General features: G+C 59.6%; 8 protein-coding genes across 8 annotated transcripts; 4 read left to right on the top strand and 4 right to left on the bottom strand.

Moving 5' to 3' along the window:
• Window positions 1–378: 378 nt before the first annotated feature.
• Window positions 379–1,908, bottom strand: SPBR_01642 (benzoate 4-monooxygenase; the record flags this gene model as incomplete). The annotated part of the gene is made up of 1 exon (XM_040759952.1): window positions 379–1,908. One exon carries the CDS (start codon window positions 1,906–1,908, stop codon window positions 379–381), a length of 1,530 nt encoding a protein of 509 aa, XP_040619217.1.
• A 1,015-nt stretch (window positions 1,909–2,923) lies between these two features.
• Window positions 2,924–4,438, bottom strand: SPBR_01651 (uncharacterized protein; the record flags this gene model as incomplete). Its single annotated transcript, XM_040759961.1, has 1 exon — window positions 2,924–4,438. One exon carries the CDS (start codon window positions 4,436–4,438, stop codon window positions 2,924–2,926), a length of 1,515 nt encoding a protein of 504 aa, XP_040619216.1.
• A 1,226-nt stretch (window positions 4,439–5,664) lies between these two features.
• SPBR_01516 (uncharacterized protein) lies at window positions 5,665–7,542 on the top strand (the record flags this gene model as incomplete). Its single annotated transcript, XM_040759826.1, has 1 exon — window positions 5,665–7,542. The coding sequence occupies one exon, from the start codon at window positions 5,665–5,667 to the stop codon at window positions 7,540–7,542; it is 1,878 nt and encodes a 625-aa protein (XP_040619215.1).
• Window positions 7,543–8,376: 834 nt separating this feature from the next.
• Window positions 8,377–9,777, top strand: SPBR_01705 (uncharacterized protein; the record flags this gene model as incomplete). The annotated part of the gene is made up of 1 exon (XM_040760015.1): window positions 8,377–9,777. The coding sequence occupies one exon, from the start codon at window positions 8,377–8,379 to the stop codon at window positions 9,775–9,777; it is 1,401 nt and encodes a 466-aa protein (XP_040619214.1).
• A 255-nt stretch (window positions 9,778–10,032) lies between these two features.
• SPBR_01447 (uncharacterized protein) lies at window positions 10,033–12,114 on the bottom strand (the record flags this gene model as incomplete). Its single annotated transcript, XM_040759758.1, has 1 exon — window positions 10,033–12,114. One exon carries the CDS (start codon window positions 12,112–12,114, stop codon window positions 10,033–10,035), a length of 2,082 nt encoding a protein of 693 aa, XP_040619213.1.
• Window positions 12,115–13,035: 921 nt separating this feature from the next.
• Window positions 13,036–13,950, bottom strand: SPBR_01935 (NAD dependent epimerase/dehydratase; the record flags this gene model as incomplete). Its single annotated transcript, XM_040760245.1, has 1 exon — window positions 13,036–13,950. The coding sequence occupies one exon, from the start codon at window positions 13,948–13,950 to the stop codon at window positions 13,036–13,038; it is 915 nt and encodes a 304-aa protein (XP_040619212.1).
• Window positions 13,951–14,584: 634 nt separating this feature from the next.
• Window positions 14,585–15,898, top strand: SPBR_01743 (uncharacterized protein; the record flags this gene model as incomplete). The annotated part of the gene is made up of 1 exon (XM_040760053.1): window positions 14,585–15,898. The coding sequence occupies one exon, from the start codon at window positions 14,585–14,587 to the stop codon at window positions 15,896–15,898; it is 1,314 nt and encodes a 437-aa protein (XP_040619211.1).
• A 1,149-nt stretch (window positions 15,899–17,047) lies between these two features.
• SPBR_01708 (GTP cyclohydrolase II) lies at window positions 17,048–18,444 on the top strand (the record flags this gene model as incomplete). Its single annotated transcript, XM_040760018.1, has 2 exons — window positions 17,048–18,334; window positions 18,400–18,444. The coding sequence occupies 2 exons, from the start codon at window positions 17,048–17,050 to the stop codon at window positions 18,442–18,444; spliced, it is 1,332 nt and encodes a 443-aa protein (XP_040619210.1).
• Window positions 18,445–18,497: the final 53 nt, after the last annotated feature.

Here is an 18,497-nt window from a genome sequence, read left to right as displayed (position 1 = left end):
CCTGGTCACATAGCCTGGCCCTGTGGGGAGGACCGGCGACCCAGGATGTCTGCGTCGTGATTTGCATGCTCAGATGATGCGACACGAAGCGTGTGTCTTCTCTGCCTCCCTCGGCGTCAACGGGCAGATGTCTGGTTCAACGCGACTGTCTGCCTCATTTCTACATCGGATATGGCAATGTGGCGGTTCGCAGCCTTTTTGCATCGGCTGGCGTATTGCAGTCTGAAGTCATTGTAATATCCTGTCGTTCTATCAATTTTTTTTTTGCCAGCATACAAAGATACAACAGGACAGTAGGATGGCGATATTCATAAATGTACATGATACGTGTCAATGCAGAACCTCCTATGGCGAGTCCTGCTGCCATGGTCTCCGCGACTATCTCCGGGCAATGCTAATCCAGAGGTCGACGGGCTTGCGCAGGAAGCCCTCGCGCGTCTCCATGCGGTCCTGGAGCAGCGCGACGCGGTAGCGGCGCACCCAGGTGGCCACGATGAGCTTCATCTCCATCTCGGCGACGTTGCGGCCGACGCACGAGCGCGGGCCGTAGCTAAAGGGGATGAAGGCGTTCTTCTGGCGCGGCGTGACGGACGCCCAGCGCTCGGGGCGAAACGCGTCGGCGTCGGGGCCCCAGATGGCCTTGGCGTGGTGCACCGAGTAGGTGGGCACGCTCAGGACGGTGCCGGGCGGGAAGTAGTGGCCGTGCAGGTGCAGGCCTTGGGCGCCGTGGGGGATCTGGCGCGGCAGGCCGATGCCCGACGTGGAGTGGTGGCGCAGGGTCTCGTCGAGGACGGCCTGCAGGTAGGGCAGGTCCTTGACCATGTCGTAGGCGGGGACGTCGACGCCGTCAGGCACGGCGGCGTCGATCTCGGCCGCCAGCTTGGCGAGCACGCCCGGGGTGCGCACGACGTGGAACAGCAGGGCGCAGGACGAGTTGGAAGTGGTGTCGCTGCCGGCAATCAGCTGGGTCAGGGCCTCGGCGGTCAGCTCCTCGCGGCCGAGCAGGTTGCCGTGGCCGTCCTTGCCGTGCATGAGGTGCTCGAGCAGGTCCTTGCGGTCAATGGACGGCGGGTTGTCGAGGCGCGCCTTGACGCGGGCGACGGCAATGCCGGCCAGGCTCTCGACGGCGGCCAGGCCGCGGCGGAAAAAGGGGTCGGGCAGGTACCTGGCAAACGGCTTGAGCTCGGGCAGGCAGCCGAGCGCGGCGGACACCTCGCCGCGGCGGTTGAGGATCTGGATGGCGGGCGCATAGGTGGGCGGCTCGTCGGGGCGGCCGCGGATCTCGGCGAGGTCGGCGCCGGCCGCGAGCATGCCAAAGGGCGCGCCAAAGGCCAGGTCGCCGATGATGTCAAAGGCCAGAAAGTTGAACCAGGTCAGGCAGTCCAGGCGGGCCGTCTGGTCGCCGCGGCCGGACGTCTGGATGAGGCGGTCCCACTGCTGGACAAAGAGGCGCAGGTTCTCGTGGACGTGCGGCTCGAACTGCAGCACCGACTTGGCCGAGAAGGTGTGCGAGACGACCTTGCGCTTGCGGGTGTGCTCGGCGCGGTCGCGCGTGTTGAACAGGCCGCGGCGGATGCTGACAAAGGCGTCGTAGAAGGACGACTTGAGGTAGCCGTTGCCGTGGCCGTAGATGACCTGGATGGCCTGGTCGTCGTTGATGCTGACGTGGTTGGGCGCAATGCGCACGACGGGGCCCAGTTTCTCGTGCGCCGCGTCGACAAGCTGGTACCGACGGCCGCGGCGCGCCGTCGACAGCAGCCACAGGTCGGAGAACTGGGCCGGAAAGGGCGCGGGCAGCCCCCGCAGGGCGCCGTAGGTGGTGAAGTAGGGCACGAGGTAGTAGGCCAGCACGGCCACGGCCAGCAGAGCGGCGCCATACGGCGACAGCAGCTGGTTGACGAGTGTCATGATGGGGGGGTGCTGTCGTGTGAAGTGCAAAGTGTGATGTGGTGGAGTGGTCGGCGAGGCTGTCGAGTCGAGGCTGTCGAATATCTTGCGCAAGTCTTTCCTGGTTTGCAATGGCTGGACACACAGAGTAGTTGGTGAGGAGACTGTATTTTAAGAGAGTCCAGACGGGCAGCGGCGCGTACAGATTGTTGCCGATTTCAAGTCCCGTCTGTGCTGTGCCGGGGCCGCGATAAAGGCCGTGGTGATTTTGGAGACGTTGTCCAACTTTTGTGCATTGTGCCTTTGTGCTCCCCAACGGTTGTCGAATACAAGTGGCGCGATTTGTCAAAGCTGAAAACACAGTGCTGTAGTTGCATGTGGTGCCCCGCAGAATACAATCAACACACCACAGTGCTGTATTCTGTACGCCGTGACACTGGCTTCGTCCTACCCTCCTACCACCAACGCCTCCCCACATTCTCCATTGCCAAATTGTGGTCCCCCGCAAAACCTTGTCTGCAACATCCCCAGAAAAACTGCCGGCATCGAAACACGGCACCCGCCGGCCCATAAAGGACAACCAAGGCGCCAATGAGGGTCTGAAGAGGGCCTGACGTCAAGGAAGGCTCGGAATGGAGAATACGCTAGCACGTGGAGTAGCTCTTCTGGTTGAACACGCGACCGAGGCAGCGAGTCCCATTTGCTTGCCATTCCGATTCCGATTCCGATTTGGTTCCGATTGGATCCCGATTGGATCCCGCATAACGTAACGGCATAGACGCCCGGTACCTGTTTTGCTGGAGGCACCGGGACGACGGCTTATTTCGATGTTCTTGTAACAATCGATCGGATGCCCTGGACAGGTGGAACAGTGCGAAAATGCACGAGGACACGGGGTGCGTTCGGGCCGCACATCGATCGCGGTCGCCCTTCGGCGGCTTCGGTCTCAGACGTGGATGCTGCGATGACAATGGACGATCCATATGTATTGCTTCAATGGCGACACATTGTTGTTAAGTGCGCTTGTCAGGGTCGGTCACTGGTCCGGATCACAAAATACAGAAAACGCCAACACGTCTTGAAGGCCGCCTTCTCTCCCATAGGGCATCCCGAAGCACTCGACCGCGTCGCCTTGTCGTCCGTTGGCGAGAGTTGTGCGTAGGCCGATGCGAACAACCTTGATGCGCGCCTCCTCGGCCGGCAGTCGTTGCAGCAGCGCATCTCGCGCATCTCGCGCTTCGTCCCATACGCCGGGCCCCAGTCCCAGGGAAGCTTCCTCATAGGCCATGACCGCCCTGGCCACCTGGACCATAATGTCCCGGCTCCAGAGGCCTTCCTGGGCAGGTGCCTGTCGGAGGAGCGCGAGGAGGCGTCGGCGCAGCAGTGGCTGGCGGCACCGGAGCAGCGCCCAATAGAGTGGCGGAATGAGGCCCATCTCAAACGTAAACGGCGTGGGCTTTGCGTGCATTGGGGGGATTTGCTCAACTGGATCGGCCTGCCCGCAAACGCCCAAACAACGCTCCGCTTCCGCCGCAATGCCCGCAAAGACCTCCACATGGTCGTCGTACGCCATCTCGCTGCGGTCGGGACCGTCGGCCATCCAGACGCGCGCGATTAGATAGCGCAGGCGAAGCAACGACGCCACGCGTTCCGTGCCCGGTTCTGGTGTGCGGGCACATGCATGGGGCGAGGCCCAGTAGCGGTCAAAGCGGGCTCGCCAGCCAAGAAGAGCCGCATCCAGGGCCGGACTCTGGACGCCATTCTTTCCGCTCTTTCCAGCATCCGTCGACCCGTCGCTCAGGCCGCCCCAGCGAGCGGCAACCATGTGCTGCACGCCGGCAATGAGGACGGCCTGCTCGTCGCGTGCTGCGTCGAGCGAGGCGAACGGGGCCCGTGGGGGGCCAGCCAGCAGCCGCGCCATGGCCTGCTTGAGCCGCGGCGACTCGTCGACGGCGCTGCCCGCGTTGAACATGCGGCACTGCAGTCGGATGCGGTCGAGCAGGGCAGCCAAGCCGGCGGGCATCGCGTGCATCGTGTGCGCCGTGGCCAGGGCCAGGATGCCGCGTTGGCACAGCGTCAGGGCCTGGTGCTCGCGGCCTTGGAGCGCCTCGATGCAGAAGAGCAGAACCAATGTCATGACGTCGGCCTCCGCCGGCCGTCGGCGGTGTGCGTCCAGGCCGCGCACCGTGCTCTGGATGGCCCGGTTCTGCCGCTCAATGGCAAACGCTGTGAGTTGTGCGCGGAATGCCCGGCCCGCCACGGCATCGTGGGCACCCATCAGCAGCGCGCCGACGGCCACCGACGCGTGATAGATGGCTGCATCGGCGTGGGCCAGTTGCGGAACGAGGCGGGTCCAAAAGTCAATGTCGGTGCAGCTGGCCAGCGACGACACGCCCGTGTGCGTAAAGAACTGAAAGGCAGCATGTTCCTGCTGGCTGGCCACCGGCGCGCCACCAGCAACCAAGTGCCGCGGCCGAGCACAAAGCAACGGTCCTGGCGTGCGCTGCAGGGGATGAACCGGTGACACGTGCTGCCTGGGCGTCGGTGCCATTGTCATGGCTGGCGCATAGCCATCGCACGTTCGGCCCGTTGACGTGCATCGCTTGCACGCCGGCTTCTCTTCACCACATTTGACCCGCCGGATCCTAGACTGTCAGTCGCATGGGCATAGGCATGGCGCATGGCGTATCAAAGCAAGAAACGGACACCGCAACCTCATCAGACACTCACTTGCAGGTGATGCAGCCCGTTCTGTCCTTTCGCGCGCCCAGCCGCCTATGGACCACGCGGGTATCTCCCCTTCCTTGTGCTGTCTTGGCTTGGGGCGCCATAACCTCCGCTGCGTGTATAGAAGGTTGAAAGCCGCTCAGCGTGACCGAATACGGGGGGTGGGGGGATGTGCGTCTCTCTGACTGCTGCGATATACCTCTTGTGAGCGGATAGGAAGTCAATTAAACTTTTGCATCGCGCCAGTCAACAAAGCGGGATTCGGACATAAGCGTGGCACGGCAAGGCAACGATGAAGAAGAGGAAGTCCACTTTTCATGCATCTGTGTACTATAATTGGTCGGCTCGCATTATGGGGCCACACGCCCATCAGCCCCCATGCATCCGTCTCACTCTAGCGAAAGCCAAGAACGAAGGAGTGAAGCTCTCCCAAGCCACGAACAAACTGTCCACAGACGACAAACAGCACAGACATGGAGTTCTTCGGTTGAATCCTTTGCCAAGGCCTTAGCATACGATGTTGCATCGTTGCAGGCCCATTTCTAATGTTTCCACCCGCAGCTTTTTGGCGAGGATTTGCCTCAGATCCTCTTGAGCCTCGGAGCATTGCAGACGGCGACTACCGTTGGCCCGCTCGCGTTGTGGGGCCGTGGCTGCTAAATTAAGGAGACGCCAGCCCGGTGCCCGGCAGGGCTGTGTGTTGACATCATGGGATCAGACGGCCGCGATCGTCGCAATGTTGTCTACCACCAGTCGTTGGCTTGCTTGTGTTGCTCCTTGTCCATTTTATTGGCTTTGACTAGGATGTGTATAGTGCTCCTTTGTTGTTTTTTTCTTACGTGAAATCCAGTCCGTTGTTGTCTTCTCTTGAGTCGGGGTCTTGTCAGCCTTGCATATAAAGAGCGTTGCTTCTTCCTAGAATCACATCCATTGTTTCAATTGCCCGTCTCATCTGAACAGCCAAGCTTTGTTTGCAGCTCGCCTCTCCCCTCACCACGTTCTTCCCGTCTCCTTGTCTGCTATACACTTTCCTGCATCTCCGTTCTCGCCATGCTATCGCTCGCCTCAATCGCGAGCTTGGCTGCCCTGGCTCCGTCGGCCTATGCTGCATTGACCCGCACGCCGTGTCCTCTGCTTTACGTCGGCCAGCCGGCGCCGTCCCAACTGGAAACCGTGGGCAGCAGCTACGTCAAGGACGCCATCAACAGCACCGAGCTGCAGGTCCTGGCCGCATCCAACGGGCTCCTCCCATACGGCCAGTACGAGTCCAACACGACGGCCTTTGCTGCCCAGGTCTACTCAGTGGCATCGGGCGAGCCGCTGTTCACCTTCCGCTACAACCCGCCCGGACTGGTGGCTGCACACACCGTGGGCGTGACCGACATTGCCACCGATACGGTCTTCCGTCTGGGCAGTGTGTCGAAGCTGTGGACCGTCTACGTCTTCTTGATTGCGGCCGGTGACCGCTCGTGGAGCGACCCTATTACAGACTATGTTCCGGAGCTCGCGGCCTTGGTGGCGGCGGACGGCGACACGACCGACTCGCTGGACCACGTGGACTGGTCGTCTGTGACTGTCGGATCTCTGGCCAGCCAACTGGGCGGCATTGCCCGCGATGCCGCCTACAGCGCCCAGCTCCAGGCGCTTCTTGGCTCGGCTGGCGTGTACAACGCGGGTGGCTTCAACCAGTCGACGTGCGGGGACGACCGGCTCATGATTCCGTGCAACCGCACGGCCTTTTTCGAGGACTTTTCCCAGCAGCGGCCCGTCTTCGCGTCGTACGTGTCGCCGGCCTATTCCAACGCCGCCTTCCAGATTCTGGGATACGCCCTCGAGAACATCACCGGCTCGTCGATGCCGGACCTCTTCGACAAGCATCTCGTGCAGCCGCTCAACCTCACCGGCACCTACTACACCGTGCCGCCAGAGGACGTCACCGGCCATGCCATGATCCCGTACAACGCCACATACAGCTGGTGGAACGCCGACGCCCTGGACGAGACCGTTGCCGGCGGGTTTTATAGTACGCTGGACGACATGCGCAAGGTTGGCATTGCCATGCTCCGATCGGCGCAGCTGTCGCCCGTGCAGACACGGCGCTGGCTCAAGCCGCACTCGTTCCTCGCCGATCCCAACGCCGCCGTCGGTGCGCCCTGGGAGATTATGCGCGCGCCCGACAGCCCCGGCGCGCCCGTTAGCTGGATGTACACCAAGGCCGGCGACCTGGGCCTCTACTCGTCCATGGTCGCGCTGCTGCCGGAGCTGGGGCTGGGCTTCAACGTGCTGAGCGCCGGCACCGACACCACCAACACCGTGCGCATCGTGTCGGACGTTCTGGCCAGCACCTGGGTTCCCCAGATCCGCGCTGCTGCGCGGGCCGAGGCCGCCGCCAACTACGCCGGCCGATACGCTGACACGGCCACCAATTCGAGCTTCACGGTCGTCGCCGACGGCAGCGAGCCCGGCCTGGCCGTGACGGAATGGATGTACGGTGGGCTTTCCGTGCTGGATCTGCTGGGGCAGCTCGAGGGCATAAGCACCAACGCGTCGCTGTCGCAAAAGGTCGTCATGAACCTGTACCCGAGCGGTCTGACGCGGGCCTCGGCGGACAGCAGCTGCAAGAACAACAAAAACGAGGCAGAGGTTGGATGGCGCGCCACGTTTCAAGTGCTGCCCGCACCGCTCGACGCCGGCCCCTTTTCAGCCAGGTGCATCGCCTGGGAAGTGGTGTCGCAGCTGGTGTACGGCGGCGTGGCGCTCGACGAGTTTGTGTTCACCGTCGACGCCAACGGCAAGGCTGTGTCGCTGTCGCCGCGTGTTCTGGCGCAGACACAGACGCGCACTGCGACGGCATCGAAGCGGTGGTCGCGCAACGGTGCCGTTCTGAAGCGGGATGGAGACGTCGATGTCGGCAAGCAGAACCATTGAGAGGAGATAGAATACACTGCGACAAAGAGGAACTAGTAGAGCAGGCAAATAAGCAATGAGAGCACGGCGGTAGTGACAAAGCAGAGGTAGACGTGATCTGAGTCGAGTGCAACCCAGGGAGCACACGAGGACAAAAAAAAAAAAAAAAAAAAAAAATTCTCTCCTCCCCTGCCCATTTTCGCCAATTGCACCGTGTGCACAGCCAAATGGTGGTATATGTTGCTCCAACACATTGGACGCATTGTCCATTGTCACAGTTACCGTAAGCTCAAGATGGGCGTGCGAGCGTTGCGTCCCTACTCCGTTGAAACAATGCTGAAACGGGGGGCTGTTGACTTTGGGCGACTCGCCAGGTCCACTAACACGGCCGCCAAGACCACGGCACGTCCTCGTCTCCAGGTCCATTCGCCGCCTCTTCCACTCGATGTCCTCGATTGCTCTTCTTTATTTCCATGCTTGTCGTATCTTACTTTGCTTAATTTTATTACGTTTGTGTTTCTCGGCTGTCGTCTCTCCTTCCGTTCTTTCGTCTAATCTTGTCGCTTTGACCAGCATGACATGGAGCAGCAATTGACTTGCTGCCATCGCCGTTGTCTTCATTTCTTCCTTCTTCCTCTGTCTTCATGACCACGCTGACCACGCCCATTCCCCTCGGCTCTGTGTTGCCTCTTCGTTTCTCTTCATCTGATCTTACTTTCCCCTCTCTTTGCGCTGGTCTTCGCCTTCTCTTCTCTCTACTGTCCGGTTCCTTGCCGACTCTCCTCTCTCCCACTGTCCCACTCTCCCACTCTCCATTGTCTTCGCCTCCTCTCACCACAGCTGCTCTCCCCCACAATGATTGCCAAGGACGTACGAGAACGCTTGGCGATCATCATTCCCCTGACCCTTGCCTTCTTCTTCGCTTGGAGTTTCCGTCTCTTTGGCTTCCGCGATGCCGTCCTTGCTGTCCTCTCTGGGTCCGTCTCGCCGACATCACCACTCAATCCCCTCAGCGAGGCCGCTTTCGTCCGGCAGGCCATGGCCGTCGAGTTCCCAGCGCCCATCGACTACGGGCCCATCCAAGAGGTCTGCTCCCGGACGCCCTTCCGACCAGGGCTGGTCTTCACCTGCGAGGGCCAGCATGGCGGCATCGGCATGCTGCGCAACCAGATGCTCAAGTGCATCCGCTACGCCATCCATGGCGGCGGCGCGCTCGTCGTCCCGTCCATGGCCGTGCGCAACAAGAACGACCTCAAGGACATTGAAACGGCCACCGAGCTGCCGCTCGACTACCTGCTGGAGCGCGCCACCTTCAAGAAGCATCTCGCGGCGGGCTGCCCCCAGATGCGCCTCTATGACCGCGTCGAAGACGTGCCGTACTACACCCGCCAGCGCCAGGGACCGCCGCTGCCGCTGCTGGGCGACCAGTTCGAGCCCGACCACCCGCGCACGGGTCTCCGCCACCCGCGTGCGTGGCGCCACGACTTTGACGCCTGGCTCGCCGGCCAGCACATCCAGCTGCGCGCCGACCGCCCGGTGCACATCCAGATGGAGCAGTCGTTCCTCGAGTACCCCGTGCGCGACGACGGCGACGCCTTTGTCCACGAGTTTGGCAAGATTTTGTCGTTCCGCAACGACACGCGCGAGCTGGCCGCCCAGGTGCTGTACGCCCTGCGCACGCGCTTCGCGCTGCCCATCGACCCGGCCGTCGCCATCAACACGGGCGCCTACTACGGCGCGCACCTGCGCCTCGAGTCGGACGCCATCTGGGCCTGGCCGCCGGACCAGTGGCGCTTCTCGCGCATGCGCGACCAGTTCGACGAGCAGTACCGCAACATACAGCGGACCGGCCTGCAAACCGTCTACGTCGCCTCGGGCAACCAGACCGTCGTGCAGCTGTTTGCCGCGTATCTCGAAAAGCGCATCGCCGCCGACCCGGCCGCGCGCGTGCGCAGCGTCGGCGTCGTGACCAAGCAAGACCTGCTGTCGGCCGACGACCGGCGCCGCCTGGCCGCCATGACCTTTGACCAGCAGGCGCTGGTGGACTTTATGGTCATGTTCAAGGCGAGCGCCTTCATGGGCGTGGCCCACTCCAGCTTCCCATGGAATGTCGCGCTGCGGCGGCACGAGCTCAGCCGGTTCCCTGCCTATGCCAACGAGGGCTCGGACCTGCTCCGCGACGAGTTCAGCGTCATCATGGGCATGGCCGCCGACTACCCATATGTCGACTCGTTTGTCACGAGCATATGGCCGTAATCCGCGGCAGGGAGGACGAAGGCGATGGGAGGTGAAAGGGCAAAACGTACGTTATGGGTTTTCGAATGGTATTTCATTTATTCTCGTTCACGCATTCTCCTAATTGGGATTGGAGTTCCCTGTTTCTACTCAGATACATTGCAACACCTAGTGATCCTTTGTGCCATTTCGACGTTTGCTTTTCTTTCCTAGTTCGTGCCGTGCCACCCGCATTATTCCTTGCCCACCTCTCTGCCCCGTGTCGTCTCCCAAATCCTAGATGATCTCAGGTTCGCTCCCCGTCAACTTCCGAATGTCATCCATCACCCACTGGATGGGGGTGACAAAAGTGACGTCAATTTCGGGGGCGCTGTCATCAGTCGACTGCCGGCCCCATGTGGAGAATCCCGTCGGTGGTCTGCTCTGGTCGGGCACGGCGTCGACGTCGGGAAGGTTGGTCTGCCCATCGCCATCGCCGCCATCGCCGCCACGCATATGCTTCCTCCAATAGCGAGTGGCACTAGCCGAGCCGACTCCTGCATCAACAATGCCCACGACGCGGCCTGTGGTGTCAAACACGCAGGATCCCGAGTCGCCTGGCCTCGAAAACGCCCCGCCGTCGATGCCCAGCACGATCAATTGGAACGCAACAACAGGCCCACCGACCTGTGTTTCAAATGGGACGCGACGGACCGCTTCGATCTCGTTGGTGAGGCCGAATGTGAGGCCCGTCTTGGCCCCCATCTTGCCCACGACGTGCGACGTCCGCCCGGTTCCACTCGCATCAAATGGCGGCTGCGCAGGTATGTCACGGCCATGAAGGCGCAGAAACCCCTTGTCGTCAGGACCCTCCTTGACATTGATTTCGTGGAACTCGACATGACTGTACTGAGGGGCGGATTCCAGGAGGCCTTGTACTGTTACCAAGCTTGCCGAAGCCAGTTGATCGCGAACACACACCTTGTTCTCAACACCAGCTTTGGCAATCCTCACAAGGGCCCAATCGACCCACTGTCCATGGCTGCCCGTGTGGTGGCACGGCGAGTAGGCCACCGGGCCAATGAGACGCTGCTGGGCATCGAGCATATCCATGTTGCTGAGCGTGGCGCGTAGGTCGGCAATGTATCTTGGCGCCTCTAGTTGCAGCATAAGCAGCTCGACGGCATGTTCGTTTGTTGGGTCATCGGAGACGTCTTGTTCGGTTTCACGGCAGTCTTGCTTGATTTGGATCCGAAGGTCATTGAAGCGAGAGAATGCGTCCGAGAGACGATGAGGACAGCTGCTCAGGATTTGAATTGGCGGCAGATTCGCATCGGGTTTGACAGTTTGGTGAGGAAGTAGGTGGTGACCAATCGCCACGTGTCGGCTCGTAAGGCCATACACGACCGGTTCGAGGGGTTGGGAGGAAGTCAACTCTGCAGGTGGGCCGACTAAGCGGAAGAATAGGCCCATTGTGCCCTTTTGCGGCTGCACATCTTTCTCTCTCTCGTTTTCCTGTTCGATGGCGTGACCTGGGTATGGCAACAGCGGCTGAACGATTGCGTTGATGCCAGCGAGAGAAAGGTTCACTCTGGACCGCGGGCCAATACCTTGCGAGTACTTCCACTGAATCGAGCTGGCTAGGTTATGGGACGCCTCGGATGCTCTTGGTTGAATGTAGCTTTGCATCATCTCAACCTCAACATCGAGCACTCCATGGTCTTGGATGATCGCCCGGCATTGAAGCGCCGCCTGCAATGCATCCTGCCACGTGCGGTCCGTCCTGGCACGCAGGCCAACTAACAGGACGACGGGGCTGTTCCTGGGCTGTTCTCCGACGCGGAGCGGGACGAAATAGTCCCAGTCGACGTGGGCATGCTCCAACGCTGCGATTATTGCGCTGCGTATATCGTTGGACCATGTTTTCACCAGCGTGTGCTCGCCGATGGTGGCTAAACTCTTGCGGGGACCATCCCAAATGTGGTCGTGGATATATGGAGTACGACTCGTTCGAGCAACGAGACGGGGGCGGCCTGACAAACCGGTAAAATAGTAGCGTTTTTCAGCTTCGGGAGGCTCTGTGAAGCCATGCAGGGCCGGAGCCGGGGTCAGTGTAGGAGCGTCAGCTGGACCGGCCATCGTCGAACCTGTGGTGGGGTTGTCTGTCTTGACGAAGACGGCCTCCGCTTGTATGGCGTTGGGTCCGATCGCGGCACTTGATTGATGGCTGGGAGATCGGCGGCCCAGGCTGGAACCTTGATTGTCGACCTGGGAAGGCGGGATGTTTTCGTCCGGCCGAGGAGGTACGGACGCAGGTTGGTTGCGCTGGCTGCGCTGGCGGCGCTGGCTGCCCCTCCGATTTTGGCGTCTGCGAGGCATATCGTCACGCTAGTGGTTGGCACTGGCGAACACAGTATAAAGAAATTAGCGTCAGTATTGGGACGGCAGACAAGTGCAACACATTGATGGGGTTTGTCGTCCTTCTCTCCTAATGTTGTCTTTCTTTTGGGTTCGCCAAGTGCAGGAGACCCGTGATGCATCACGTCATGGGTAATGGAAAAGCGCAGTTCTTGTCGATGAGATGCAAAGAGTAACTTACCTGTTGTACGTAAATATCTATGCGAGAATGTAAATTGGAGGAAGCAAGTGCAGAGCGAAAAGCCCAAAAAGCCGTGATAGCTCAGCAGAAGGGAGAACAAGAAAAAGGAAGTGCGTAAGAAATGGGAAAGAAAAATTTCGTGACACTGGCAAAGCTGTGAGGTTTTTGTATCTGTTGGGGGAGGCGCGTTTGAAGAAGGTGCGTTTGAGGAAGGCGCGTTTGAGGAAGGTGCGGTTGAGGAAGGTGCGTTCGAGAAGGTGAGTGACAATTAGGTTCTGGTTCGGAGGTGAATAAACAAAGTTCGTTTGAGGCAGGCACGTGTGGCCGTGAATTGTGGTCTGTACCTTCCATTTAGGATCTTGGTCGCGATGATGAGTAATTTTTACCATGGCGCGCGGCATACGGCACTGACTGAAGCAACCTGCATTCACACAACGTTTAATGAGACTCTCCGTATCTGCAAAGCAATCTTGTGCGACGTAAACACGGTAGATGAGACAGCATCACGAGAGACAAGAGCCGTATACCACAATATCCTCTACTTTGCTAACAACAGCTGCCGGTGGCAAGTCCACGACCGACAACTGTGTCTCAATTTTTTGGATCAGGACAAACAGATACACCCAAAAAGCACTGGCACGCCTCAGACATGTCTATCTAGTACCGGCAATTCATTCGTTTTGCCCCCCTATCCGCCAACCTCACAGAAACGTCGTTTTGACGTCTTCGATACGACGCTGCACATACGCGTCAAACGAGCCCATGGGGATGCCATAGGCCTTGACAGCATCGATATCAACGAGATCAATCATGCTGCGCATGGCAAAGTAGCCGTCAATCAACGGATTGGACGCCTTGGCTGCCTCAAGTGCCTCGCCTTCCAAGAACGCCGCCTCCAGCGGCCGGCCTGTGGCAGCAGACAAAACCTGGACAATCTCAGCGGGTGTTCGCACATCGAAGCCAATTTCGATCTTTTTGCCGCCAAACTTGCTAGGTTCAGCTACGGCAGCGACAGCAAAAGCACCAATATCCAAGTCGTCGACCAGCGGCAGACGGGATGTGGCGAGCAACGCAGTGGTCCAGACACCAGTCTCGCGGAAGCCAGGGTACATGGCGACCTTGGGCACCATAAAGTTGGCCATAAAGAAGCCGGGGCGCAGGATGGTCCAGTTGGGCAAGCCGGCCGCCTCGACGGCCTCTTCGATGTCTTTCTTGGACAGCATGACCCGGGCAAAGACGGAGTTCTCCTTCCACCCAGGTTGGCGTTCAGGATGCCCTGAGCCCACGCCCGTCGACGCGACAGCCGTCTGCACGCCGGCAGCCTTCGCAATGGACAAAATCGACTTTGTCCAGCGGACTTCGGCGGGCAGGTCGCGGAACTGGGGCACAAGGGCGATGAAGACGGCCGTGCAGCCGGTCATGGCCTCTTCCAGGGCGGCCGTGTTGTCGTAATCGCCGGGGAAGAGCCGCACTCCTTGGTCCACCAAAGCCTTGGCAGCTGGGGCATCGACGTTGCGAGCCAGGCCATGAACGGTCCAGCCCTTCTTCAGAGCGTGGTGGGCTACAGCGCCGCCCTGGCAGCCTGTGATGCCAGCGACGAAGACAGTCTCGGACATTTTGATGATGTTGCTGCGATGTTGCTGCGATGTGTGGTGGTAATGCACTATTGGTGCACGAAAGGCGCTATTGCGTGTAAGTCGAAACGTAGTCGTAGTTTAAAGTGGAGTTCATAGGGGTTACTCTGCTGAATACAACACTCTGAAAGCATTTTTGGAGAGTGGCGCACCGTACGTATAAATACAAGTAAATATCTCTTAGAATCACCTCCTTCCTTCTTTTCTGTCATTAATTTCACGTTCTTTCGCTCCATGCCCGCTCCATGCCCGCTGCCTTTGCATTCGGTGGAATTCCGCCAGGTGTGCTCCTGCCGTCCCAGGGCCGGCCACGGCCAGAGTCAGAGACCCACAAATCTTGGCGTATCACAGCCTTCCGTCGCCGCCCACTCGTCTGTGGCGCCTGTTTCTGCCAGCTAGCGGGCGGAACTCCGCCAGCTCGATCTGACCCAGGGAGCCAGAAACCAATGAGCCAAGTAATCCAGAGGTCCAGACAAGTCTCCGACCGTCTTCTCCTACGTGATCTTGCCGTCCAAGACCATGGCGACTACGGTAGCAGGCATGTTTTGTCCCTCTCCTTAATGGGCATCCACGTCGTACAGCTCGACGCATTTCATCCCTCCTCCCGTCTCCCACAATGCCCTCACTCTCCTCGCTGGAACGGGCTTGCCCGCCGTCGCGTCGACGCTCGTGCCTGGCCTGCACCAAGGCCAAGAGGCGCTGCGACAACACACTGCCGGCATGTGTGCGCTGCCGCCGGCGCGGTGTCGAGTGTCTCTATCCCGTCCGACAACCCGATCCGAGCCCGGCACAGCAAGGCCAGACGGCCACGAAGTCGTCGACGACCAGCGATGGCGCATACACCTTTCTGCCCTTGCAGCCCTGTGACCTTCTGCTAGACACTGCAGAGCCACCGAGCTGTGGTTCGACAGCCTCGCCGTTCCACAGTCTATCACAAGCCTATGTTGACACCGCAACCGTCTTTGACTTTGTCTCCCACGCTCACGACGTCAGCATTCATGATGCCGACAAGGCCGACCACACCGACAACGTCGCCGGTGGTCAACTCAGCCTGATACCAGCACCACCTCTGCCCCTGTCGGCGCCGCTTGCCGCAGCCGACTGGAACTATGTCTCGCGTATTATCGCATCGCACCTCGGCCATGCCATGGACATTATCCGCGACGCGCCGCGCCTGTTCGTGCTTGAGAACCGCCTGCCCTGGAGCCACCCACGGCTGTACCGCGACGGCATGCCGCGAGCCATGGAGGACGCTCTGTCGAGCTGTGCGCTCTACCAGGCCAAGAACAGCGTCAACACGTCCGTTGTGCTGCGCACCATTGACCGCCGCCTGCACGACCTGCTGGCGGCACCCGAGCCCACGAGCCCTTTGGAGTGCATCGCCAAGACCCAGGCGCTGCTGCTGTACAACATTATCGGCATCTTCGACACGGACATCAACGCGCGCGCCACCGTCGAAAATACACAGCCTCTTCTGCGGCGCGCCGCCCGCCGCTTGCTGTCCTTTATCACGTTTGACGCTCTGCAGGACGCCCCCGATGAGGCTGCCCTGGTATTGTCGGCCCACGCGTTTTGGGACTCGTGGGTCCTCATGGAGTCGGCGCGCCGCACATTCTTGATTTCCCTGTACTTTATGCACCTCTACAGCGTCGTTGTCGGCTCGCCGCTGCGCACGTGCGACGAGCGCAAGTACCTCAACCGCTACTGGACCATTTCGGCGTCGCTGTGGCATGCCAGCTGCCCGCTCGACTTTGCCCGTGCCTGGCGCGCGAACCGCTTCTTTTTGGCGCGCATCGGCAATTTCGACCAGTTGCTGGCCGAGGCCCGCGCCGAGGACATTGACGATTTCAGTCGCATCTTTCTGAGCAGTTTGATGGGCATCGACGACTTTAGCAGATGGATGGCGTCGCGGGATCCTGTGGAGGTGTGACTGACTGTGTGACTACGTCAACCTGCCTCACATGGGTGGCATGTTATGTGCGATGTGTGTTTGATGATTATGATAGTCAGTTGTGTTTATGTGTCTTGGAGTTATTGTGTTGAACATACAAGTGTTCATCTTTACTGTTTTAATTTTTTTCTTAAAAAAATGTAACGAAAAATAGAATTATTGTTATGCTCTTACTTTTTTTTTTTTTTTTTTTTTTTTTTTTTTTTTTACTTGTAATCCATTTCAACGTTTTCGATTTTTTTACATTTATCATCTAATAGTCCCTTCATCCGGTTTATGCCTCAATATTCATGTCGACTTCCGTAAGTAATTACATCGCGAACTTGTTTGCGGCATAAATACCTCGTGCACAAATTCTCGCAAGCTATGTGTTGCTTGCTGCCAAGATGGCCAAGGAGGACGACCCTGCAAGCCTGCATACTGTCTTACTCACCCAGATGCAATGTAGTCCCCGCATGTACTTCGTATGCCCTTTTTACCAAGCATTGCTAATTGAAAATCTGCAGCACTCCGAACACTCTCCGAATGCCCAGATTGCCCCGCAGAGCGCCGCCAACCCGCCCAGCCGAACGGACGAATTTACACGTGATAAAAATGCGCTGTGCCACCGCCTCGCTAGTGACATCACGGCTTAAGTAAGCCCTTGGTCCGTCCGTTCCTCGTGGCGGGCAGTCGCTGGCTTACAGACTTTGACCATTCCTTCGCGCCTATTACGACAGTATCCCATTCCGCCTTTCGTCCTTTTGTGCGAGTCGACTGCGGCCTGCCACTGGGGCTAGAAGATCTTAGAACGGCCAGCCGGCTCTTGAGCGCTGGCCCGCTTTGCTTGCTCATCGTTTCTGTCGTTGGTTCTGTTGTCTCTCTCCAATTTCAGTTTACACTTTCTTTACATTTGGCATTGGCAAAGGGGCATTGGCATTGGCATTGGCATTGGCAGAGACACATTAATATTCTTATCTCCGCGGACGAAGTCCACCTGGGCCCTCGACTTGTTTCTTCCTCGGTACTTCCCAACGCCGGCCTTCCACGTTCTTCCATTTTACTTTTCTTGGCACCGGTCTCACAACTACTAGACACAACTGCTTGACCACCACGGACCACATCCCCCATCCGCAATTCACGCGCATCATGCCTGCCTCGACGATTCCAACGCCGGCCGGGGCAGACGGCGCGGCTCAATGGCAAGGACAAGGTCAAGGACAAGGTCAAGGACAAGGGCTAGGGCCGGCACCGCTACCGTCTTTCTACTCGCCACGGACGGCTGCTGCCAATGCGGCGCCCGACCAAGAGATCCAAGACTTTTCTCTTTCCATACCACCACCCCAGTCACAGCCTCGGTCACGGCCTGATGCAGAGATGTCACGACCGCAGCCGGAGGCACAGTCTTCCCAACCACCCAAGATTCCTCAGATCCCTCTAGGCCGCCTCGCAGAGCCCGAGCTGCCCTCGCTGGTCTCGCCCGCCTTTACACCCCCTGCCCCCGGCACGCCCACTAGCACAAGCGCAGGTGCAGGTGCAGGTGCAGGCGCAGGCGCAGGCGCACAGAGGAGCGGAGCCGGGGCTGCAGCGTCAGAGTCCGAGCCGCGTGGCGTTCCGGTGGACAGCACCGTCGACTCCGGCGGATGTGGCTCAAAACGCCCCCGCCTGCTCGAGACCCTGCCCCACGTTGAGTGCATTGTGCGCGCCCGCATTCCCACGGTCAATGGCGCGCAAATGTTCTTGCACCTCTACACCAACGACGTGGACAACAAGGAGCACTTGGCCATTGTCTTTGGCGAGCACATTCGCAGCAAGAGCTTGGATGCCCCGCGACCGGGCGAGACAGAGCGCGACCGCATGACACGGGGTGCCTACACAGGTGTGCTGTTCCCAGGTCGGACAGAGAGCGGCATGTCGGCCGCAGGCACGCCCACGGAGGCGGCTACCCCGGCCACCCCGGCGACCCCGACAGCCCCTCTCGTCCGCGTGCACAGCGAGTGCTACACCGGCGAGACCGTCTGGTCGGCGCGCTGTGACTGCGGTGAGCAGCTCGACGAGGCCGCCCGCCTCATGGCGCTGCCCGCGAACAAAGCCGGCGGCATCATCATCTATCTGCGCCAGGAGGGCCGTGGCATCGGACTGGGCGAGAAGCTCAAGGCGTACAACCTGCAGGACCTGGGGTCCGACACCGTCGAGGCCAACTTGTTGCTGCGCCACCCGGCCGACGCCCGCAGCTACGGCCTGGCCACGGCCATGCTTGTCGACCTGGGCCAGCCAGCCATTCGTTTGCTGACCAACAACCCCGACAAGATCCGTGCCGTCGAAGGCCCCAACCGCGAGGTCGTTGTCAAGGAGCGCGTGCCCATGGTGCCGCTGTCGTGGCGTGGCGAGGGCGGTTTCCGCAGCCGGGAAGTAGACGGTTATCTCAGTACAAAGGTGAGTGCGAATACGTCGTACCAAGATTTGCCTTTTTCTTCGATCCTCGTTACTAACTGTCGTAGATTCAGAAAATGGGCCATTTGCTCGACTCGGGCACCATATTATAGTATAGCATAGGAGAACAGATGCATAGGAATGTATATACAATCAATTCATGAGT

The sequence above is a fragment of the Sporothrix brasiliensis genome (genome assembly GCF_000820605.1).
Source record: "Sporothrix brasiliensis 5110 chromosome Unknown Cont18, whole genome shotgun sequence".
In the NCBI taxonomy this organism is placed as follows: Eukaryota; Fungi; Ascomycota; class Sordariomycetes; order Ophiostomatales; family Ophiostomataceae; genus Sporothrix; species Sporothrix brasiliensis.
The sequence above is the reverse complement of the archived record's forward strand: the minus strand, read 5'-3'. Positions and strand labels throughout refer to the sequence as shown.